Source organism: Nicrophorus vespilloides, unplaced genomic scaffold, assembly GCF_001412225.1.
Source record: "Nicrophorus vespilloides isolate i.1.1-1 unplaced genomic scaffold, Nicve_v1.0, whole genome shotgun sequence".
In the NCBI taxonomy this organism is placed as follows: Eukaryota; Metazoa; Arthropoda; class Insecta; order Coleoptera; family Silphidae; genus Nicrophorus; species Nicrophorus vespilloides.
Window position 1 is genome coordinate 335943 of NW_017100089.1, and position 9498 is coordinate 345440.

General features: G+C 37.2%; 1 protein-coding gene across 7 annotated transcripts in view; it reads left to right on the forward strand.

The window, feature by feature from the left end:
• The first annotated feature begins 165 nt into the window (after positions 1-165).
• The window catches only part of LOC108567508 (protein bric-a-brac 1-like), an 18988-nt gene continuing 9655 nt past the window's right edge, over positions 166-9498 (forward strand). For 2 of the 7 annotated variants that reach the window (XM_017928007.1, XM_017928008.1), the window contains exons 1-4: positions 166-490; positions 2546-2812; positions 2967-3108; positions 3661-3825. In XM_017928007.1, coding sequence (XP_017783496.1) covers positions 2971-3108; positions 3661-3825 — 303 coding nt within the window. In that variant the 5' untranslated portion in view covers positions 166-490; positions 2546-2812; positions 2967-2970. Of the gene's footprint in view, positions 491-2545; positions 2813-2966; positions 3109-3660; positions 3826-8569; positions 8628-9048; positions 9122-9498 lie in introns of those variants that run through there. The other 5 variants (XM_017928005.1, XM_017928009.1, XM_017928006.1 and 2 more) reach the window with 4 other exon arrangements.

Sequence of the window (9498 nt, forward strand, 5' to 3'; positions counted from 1 at the left end):
TGACGTCACGAGCGATGCGCAATGAACGTTTTTAATCGATCTGCGCACGAGTTTGAGCGACTCACCAATGAAAACGCGAGCTTTCGACGCTCAACTTTTGGTGTCGCGAAGGGGGGGCGTCCGATTTCGTTGCGACCACCTCGGATATTACAACTGGCTGCGGAGAAGTGGATACAAGAAGGGAGAGAGGACGGAGAAAACTTAAATCGAGAGAGCGAAGAGATGAGAGGAGAGAATGAATTTGATCCACAACAAAATAGTGAGCGTTTCTCGTCTAATCGTACGTACGTACGGCGCGGTGGGTCCGTTTTTCCACATCGGCCTTTCTGCCATTCCATGTCACACCGCGCTCTTCCAAAAAATCATATTACGTTTCGTGCACACACCGAAGGTCCTCTCGCAGGTTCGTCGCATGTGAAGAATTGCCTTTTTCTCGATTCCGAGCGCCCCCCGCGGTACCCAATAATCTCGCATAATAAGGCTGAAACAGGTAAGAGCCCTGTTTTAATGCCCCAATTTCTCATACAACACCACCACCACCACAATCATCATCATCATCACCTACATATCACATCATTACCATCATCATCATCATCATCTATTTCCTCCCATGATCATCTTCTTCATCTGCCGCTCTCCGTACAGCCGCTCCGAAACGCGGAAATGGACATGTCCCACTTTCGTATTCCGCATTTTCCGACCCCGAAAAAGAAACAAAAACACCCGTACCAACGTCAACAAACAAACCGGAAACCGAACATAAACTCCAATAAAAATTAATTAAGAACTTTCTTTTTACCTCCCCCTCTGCATCCTCTCATACACGATCCTTCCATCCTCCGTACACCCATCTTTGCATTCCGTTTTATTTCGTTACGTTCTTTGTTCCTCTATTCTCTTACTCTGGTTGTTGTTTGTTTTGTTTTGTTTCTTTCTTTCTTTCCATCGTTCTCGCGCGAAATACGCGCCGCATTTTTCTCATTCAAAATTTAAATTGGCGCCGGACGTCAGAACTCTCCCCCTTCCTCGGACGCATTCACGCGTCTGCGTCCATGCGTGCATCGACCAATCAAAAATCGCCAAAATATAAACAAACAAATCGCGTCCGAGCTTTTTTTCGTGCACGCCGCTTTTCGTTTGCCGCGCCAATTTGAATTTCCAATCACGCAACTTAAATTGAAGGCACCACGAGCGTAAGTTCTTATATAACGACAGTAATATTCATAAAATGACATGAATTAATTTTAAATAAATTTAATTATATTTAAATTGACCTCTTTATATTAAGACACCTCAGTGAGAATGTAATTTAAGGAACATAACATTTTTTAAAGCAAGACTTCCAATGAATAACATCTCTTAATAATTGATTAAAAGTAGATTTTTCTACTTTGAACTTCTGTATAAGTGATTAGATATGTCTGTAAATGGATCCGATATCCTTATTACCATTTAAATTGTAGTTAGATTACGAAACATGCTATTAACATCATGTTTATCAGTTTATGAGATGCATGCTGCATTTATTATCCCAACTTGTCTCACAGAAGTATTTTAAATAGGAGATAACGTAGAAATTCACGGAGCTCTCGGTTTTAAAGATTTCATTCTCTAATTGGGGTGAATACATGGTATGCATTAATAAGATGAGTAGACATGTATTAATTTAATTCAATACAAATAATTACTGCCTTCAGTTTACGTTTTGTGCATATTTAAACTAAAACTTTTCATTGACCAACGAATTACGCGTATGTTGTTTGTTTTCTTAATATTGTTTTGTTGCGGTTACAACTTTGATAAGTGTTGTTTATGTTCCTAATGTATGCAAGACGTTTTAAATATTCAGGTGTCATGAATATTGAATTAGATTGTGCGACTTCCTCGTGTTGTTTTTGATTGTGAATCTATATTGACTTTTCTATTTATTATTATTATTATTTCGTTAAATAAACGTTTGTTATTTTTTTGTGTGAATTTTGTTGTTTTTCTTTTCTTTATATATAACGAAGGAATCCTCGGTGAATAAGAGTCATATTCCTTTGAAGCAAACATCATTTTCTTCTCTCTCTTTTTGCCCGGTTTTCGTCGTAAGAGAGAAGAGATAATGCCCGAGTATTCATCATCGTATCTCTCTTTTTTCCTTTTCCGCTGTCTCTCTTCGTAATTTAAGATAGAAATGCTAGGGGAGAAGATGATGAAAAGGGCAAAAGAGGAGATGTGTATGAAAGGACCAATGCGAAGAGAACGGTTTTCCCATTCCCCCCACCAACTCTCTCTTCTTTCTCTCATTCTCAACGCCTACCTCACCATCTCTCCTCCCTCTATCTTTTCCCCTCGCCGTTGCTGCCTTTGTGCTTTCGGTTTCCATCCCCCCTACCCCGTAAAGAGCGTCCTTTCGGGCTGCCCTTCTTCCGAATTAGACTGGAATCGATAAAAGGGGAAACACCAAGAAGAATTGTTTTTAATGTTGTAACAAGTAGAATAAAATGAATCGAGTGGGAAACAAAAATGTAATTAATTATTCTCGTTGCTTGCTTTGTAGTTTTCTCGGGGACCGTTCCTTGAGGTGGCTGAGGAGCAGGAAGATATATTAAATATTATATATATATAAGAGAAGCGGGTGTACGAAGGGAAACCCCGTTTGAAAAGCTTCCGCAGCAGCAGCAAGAAGAGCGAGTCAGACGATCGTAAAATATGGCAAAGAAAGAGGAGCAAAATCGATAGGGAAAATGCTTATTTTCTTGAGGGCGTTAGAGCGAACTCGCGAATATCCAACTCAAAACCGAAGATTCTTACCAACGTTGTAGATGTAATGAAAGTTTTATTAGTTTCTCTATCTTTATTTGTTTTATTATTTGTTTAATATCTCTTTGTCTCTTTATACACTTTTCTCTTTATACATATAATAATAATTCGGAAGTTGTGTGATGTGTGATAAAGACGAATGAATTGTTTATTTATAGAATTATGTCTGGCCAACATTACTGCCTGCGATGGAACAATTATCAAACGAATATGACTTCGGTGTTCCATCAGCTTTTGCAGAATGAAGCTTTTGTCGATGTCACATTGGCATGCAACGATTTATCATTAAAAGCGCACAAAGTAAGTACAAGAACATCCCCCTTTTTTGAGTTGAGTGTGTTGCAGCGTGCAGAGAAAAAAAAAACTACATACAATAATACAACATAACATCCCCAACCGTTCATTTTCCTACCAGCCCCCTTAGGGGACCCCAATCTTTTTTTTTTGTCCCCCTCGCTCGTCATCTAAATTATATACACGAATCAAATTTCAAAAAGAGTAAATACAACAACTTTCACCCAGTGCTCACGAACTGGTTTATTCAATTATTTACGTTTTTTTTTTTTGTATACCCGCATTCATATGTAGAAGTGAAATACTGAATACATATTTAGATTTTCTTTTTGATCTTCCCCAATACAAATTTTAGAAGAAGCAATGTTTTGAAGTTTGGGTCATGTCTTCAACTCTCCCACCTTTCCCTTAAATTTGTTTTTATGTGTTGTGTGTTGTTGTTGATGTCCTTCATGCCTGCCTGCTGCCCTTCTTTAAAATATTTTTTCTTGACGTTGCCCTGCTCGAATTTGAAGAAAACAGGGGAATAATTAACGGAAGTTGGTGTTCTTTTTGCAGGTCGTATTATCCGCCTGTTCCTCTTACTTTCAAAAACTCCTTCTAGAGAATCCGTGCAAGCATCCCACGATCATAATGCCACAAGACGTGTGCTATGCCGATCTGAAATTCATCATTGAATTCGTATACAAAGGAGAAATCGACGTTTCACAAGCAGAATTGCAGGTAGGATCTTTGTGAAAACTACTTTACTTTTTCTTTTGATGTTCTCTCGCGCCTTCTCCGTTCTCTTCTTTTCTTTCAATCTTTTTTTTTTTTTTACTTATCTCTTCTCTTCTGCTTCTTGTATGTGTGTGCGCGCGAGTGAGCGTGTATATGTGCGCGCGTTTTCTTTCTTTTGTTTTGTTTTCTCATCTCTCTCTCCCATTTATTTATCTTCTTTGAAGAGGCATTCCTCTCCAGTTCCCCCCATTGTTCTCTCGCTTTTGAGCAAGGGGGAAAAATGCTTTTTTATGAATGGCGCACATGTGAAAACGGATGGAGAGAAAACGAAGCGTCAGGCGAGCGACGCTCGTCTTTCTCTTTTCTGACTCTTCCCCCATCGAGAAACGTTCATTTCCGCGATCGGAGGTGGCGACTTTTCGAATTTGCGAGCCAAATTTTCCGTTCGCGAAAAATGTTAAGAGGCATATATAAAAAAAAATATAGGAAACTTGGTGGCACATAAAAAAATCGATGCATCCGGGAGACGTGCGACATCTAGCGGATCGCGCTCCACCGAAAATTGCTTCATGCATTGAACACTAGATGTGGAAAAAATTACGAATATCGAACACGAGGAAAAGTCATTAACCCAAATTTATAATTTATGAACAAAAATCCGCTCGTGTAATGTTTTTTTTTTTCATTTCTTCCTCTGTTGTTGTTCTCTTTCTCTGCATGTTTTATCCTTTGCTTTCTTTCGTCGCGAAACAGAAGAAAATATTATAATGTGGCTATTGTATTTTGCTTATTAGCCGACGAGAAAACATAGTTTCAGGTCATTAATTCGCAAGTTTGAGAAGTTAATTAACTATGTTCAATATATTTCGGAAACGTTTCTGCTTTAATTGTTGAAATGAGAAAAGCACAGATTTGAGTCATATTTGCGGCCGTATGGTGTGAGGCTTTCGAAACGCCATGGCAAGAATGTATTAATTGCGACAGAGGTAGAATGTGTTGTTGGATTTAGTGAGAGGTGGCCGAAGGATCAAGATGGCATCGTTAAGTTTGAAGTGTGCATTTTGCATTCGACGGTGGCCATTCCATGTAGATGGAAGTAATAAAATCCCCCTGAATGCAACCCGATCTATTTTCCAGCGCCTTTTCCTTAACCCGTCCCTCCCCCCTCCCCGTGTTGCGAAGAAAAGGAAGCCCTCTATTTCTTCTACCTGCTTCGGAGCTTTCGGTCCCCCGAGACGGACGACTTAACGTCCCACATCGTAAATTGCTTGCTCGGCCAATACACATTTTTCTTACAAAACTATTTTTCATCCTTCCTCCCAAGTCAAACCAAGACGAATAACGAAATATTTATGACCGTTCCTCCTCTGAAATAAACATTTTTGCCGCATTTACAAAATTTATAAAAACTTGCACTTTAATGGCCAATAACATCATTAATTTCAAGTAGTATAGTTCATTCAATTGAACTTCTTATATCTTCATTTCAAGTCAATTGGAATAGATGAAAATGATCATAAATTTGAACTTAAATTGCAAATGTTATAGTTAATTATATTGTATAACATTTTTCATCGTACTCAGTCGGACAACCATAGAAATAAAATTATAATTTACAAACCAGTTAGATTATATAACAATTCTTCGTAATATATGAAAGGAAATTACTAAACTTCTATCTGCCTTTGGTTTAATTACTCTAATTAATTATATATTAACTTAATTATATCAAATAATTAATGATTAATTCTTGAAAATACTCATTTAGGTCATTTGTTAAATATTCTAATATTTAAACTATTTATTAGAATTATATTATTTACAGAGACGATTATTTATTTATTTAATTTTTTTTCTTCTATTTTTTACATTGTTTTTTCTCTGACTTGAGTTATAAACATAAAAAGGATTCATCAGTAATTAACAAAACCAGCAACACTATTTAGCAATTGGTAGGAAATTGCTACACTTTTACCAATGTCTGGATTTCATTAATTTAATTCAAACAATTTCATCACCTCGTTTTAAAATTGTTGCTAATTATTATAAATTATTCTACTCGAATATGTTATTCAATTCACACCATTTCGAACTTAGACCAATTAGATAAATATTTATCTACAAGAAACCTACCAACTTTTAACATTTTTTTGTTATTCAATTATTTCATTAATTGAACACACGTGCTCAACCTTAAAACCTACTATGAATACTTAATTAGGTCATTTTTTCGCAATTGTTAATACACGAAATTTCTTTCTAAAACTCGTCGTAATCTCCGCCAATTTGTTGAGTAATAACATTCTTCGAATGTGTTGCAACGAGCATATTACATAAGTTCAGATTTGATGGTAGTTTTAGAAATGATTTTATTCGCATTTTATATTCTTGCATTCAACAATTATTTTAATCAATAGTCGGTTGGACTACGCCCTCATTATTTGTAAATTAAATTTCATTTTTTGCAGTTTATATCAGGAACAATTTTTGGAAAAGATTTTTCAATTTATTAAAATATTTCTTGTTTTCAATAGAAATCTAATATATTTTATCAACTTACGAAACACAAGAGAAAACTAAGTTAATATGATTTCTGTAAAATAAAATATAAGTAATTAAGTTAATTAGTTGATAATTCAACAATTAATTTCCGTTTTTTATCATAGTCGACAAAAGTATTTTAAACTTTTACTTTCATAATTGAACAGTTATTTTTTATATAAATTAATTAATATAAGAATTATCATAAGTGCGTAAATGTGTTTCTAGAAAAAAATAAATAAATGGTCGAAATGCACATTGAGACATTTGAGAAGAAAACGTGTTTACGGGTTTGGACTATTCGGGAAATTTCACTATCTTTCATCTTGAAAACCCTTGGTTATAAGCCGCCACAGCTTCTTGGTAATACTTAAAAGAAACCCTAGAACAGATTTCATATTTGAGATTCTGTACATTTTATTGTCGCACTTGAAAAATCCATATAAATATGAAAGGAAAGTCAAGTCGATTTCGACGGAAGATGCTCTAAATAAGTGGCCGACATTTACTGCTACTACTCTCGCCTCGCCGCTTTATTTCCTCCTCGCAACAGTACGAACCCTTCCTCAACCCCTCCGACGTTATTCGTTCAGTCTAAACGTAAACCATCCCCATATGCGCTCAACATTTCCTTCCGCACTGTTTCCTTAATTGCCCTTAGCGTCTTTAAACTCCGTACATTACTTTAACTAATTTAATTAACAGTGTAATCTCTACTAAATAATGAACAGATATTTAATGAAATACAAATGGTAGCAATGACATATTGTACAAGACAATCAATCAATTGTAATTAATGAAACTGTGATCGCATTTCAATTTCACTTTCCGAGGAGCTTTCCAATATGGAATTTATTTTTATTTTCTTAATGTCGAAAGGTCGACTTGTAACATGATTGGTAGATAAGTCAAGCATAAATAGTTTAGATTTGTGTTTACTTCGGGGAAAATATGAACTTTCGTAAATATTTCCATATGTATCAAAGGTCTTCTAAATTTATCAAGTTTTTTGGAAGTTTTCAACAGATAAATATTATTTATTTCTATTCATATATTTGTAATAACGATTACAACTTGTAGTGAAGTTGCTTTTACTGGATAACCTAAAGCCTATTCAAGTTCAACGAAGACCTTTTGATGCAATCATAAAGCATATAGAAATATTTAAACTTTTCTAGTAAAATCTGAAAATCTAAATATCATTTTGGATAAATTACAAAAAAAGTAATATTTATTTCGAGAAATTACCAAATATCTGGAACATTTCAACAATTATATTTTGTTTCAATGTTTTGAATTTTATGTGAAGAAAATGTGAAATATTTTCCTTTCTGTATTTGAATATCTCACTACATAATGGATAATCTTCTGCAAATCTATGGTTATTGATACATTTTAATCGGTCCTGATTTTTTTTATGATATATAATAAATTTGTTTAAAGTTTCGTCATAAAACAAACATCCCCTGATTCGAAAATTGTTTGCTTTTCGTCATAGGGCAATATTTGTTTTTTACGAGTTCAAATTTTCCGGATATCTTAATCTTGAAGGAATCAACAAATATTATCATTGAGTGAATACTGAAGTGCGGCGAATGATGATGATGAATAGGAAAATTCCGTCTGGGAAATTTTACCGCTGAAGGGGAAATTTCGAGCATTACATTTATTATATTTTAACGACATATGTAGTAGCCAAAGCAACAAAAGTCGTTCTCGTCGGTTGAGCGAGGGGAAAGGAAACCGGGTGCACATTTCGTTCCCCCCTTTCTCCTTCGCCGCCGCACCTCTCAAAGGTGGGAAAGGATATGTGTTCTAAGGCCGACTAAGTTTTACACACACACACATACACACTCCACTCCGTCCGTTTGTCTTTGACTCCTTCATCATCATCATTATTATTATTATTGCTTTTTTTCCGCCTTCCTTTTGTTGACCACGCTTCGTGGAATTCCTCGGCGCGTTTCCCCCCACCCGTCGTTGAGCACCGGACCTCCCACCGATCCCCCCGCGCGCGACTCCGGTCCGGCTGCGCGGCGAAAGAGAGCAAAAGGAATGTAATTTGGTAGCCCTGAAAAAGGTGACTGAGTCATTTCTGAAAATTCCGTAAATTTGGTAACACTGAACAACACTTAAGTCGTGTTTACATGACGAGGCACAGCGGTAAGTCGCTTTTCCGTTTATTATCCTCTATTTGTTTCCGATCGCGCCGCGCTCAGGATTTTTCCCGTCCACACTTTGGGTGCTGCATGCATATTGCAGAGGTTGGGTTTTTTCCGTTTCCATTTTTTTTCTTCTCCTTCTTGATTATGTGAGTGTCTGCGTGTGTACGTACTCGTATATGTGCGTGTATGTGTGAGTGGTGCGCACGTATGTGTCCAGTTTATTATTATTATTTTTTATTGTTGTCTTTACTTTTCTTTATATTTTTTATGTATATGTACATGAAAGTGTGTGCATATGTGTGTGTGTGTGCTGTTTGCGAGCGAGCGAATGGTGGGGTGGGCAGGTCTGGACGGAGAGATTGCAACGACAATAAAAATCAATCGCAGGCTTGGTTTGGGCAGATGTTTTTAGAATAGGGGATAGGCCGGCGCCTCTAGAAACCGACGCCTCGTTAAGAAGCGTCGCATTCGGCTGCAGTCGGCGTAAAAATCGCGCCGGGGAAATAATATCGCGAGTCGAAAAAAAAAAATGTACGTGTTTTATGTGTGTGCGTGCGAGGGAAAAAGAGAGAGGGAACGAAGGGAGTGTGCGAGTGAGTAAAAGAAGAGAACGAGCGCTGGGGGGGAAAGAAATGTTGGAGAGTAAATCGTGGTATAATTGTAACAAAGGCGCATATAAAATTTATGTGTCGAAGGGGGAAGCTCATCCGTATGTGGGTTAAGGGGCAAAAGGGAAAGGAAGATAGGGTTGAGGTGCTGTCTGCGAGTCGCTCTTCGCTCACCCCGCTGCCGCCGCCGCCGCCTCCACCCTAATCGAATTTCGGGTTGTATTTTAGGGTTTCGTGTCTGGTGCTCTCTTGCCGTTGTGTTTGTTTGTGTGCGCGCGGAAGGGTGGAGGGGGGAGGTTTTCAGGAATAAGGGTTGGGTCAGCGGCGGCGGTGGCGGCCGTCGGAACAAAAACGACACAGGG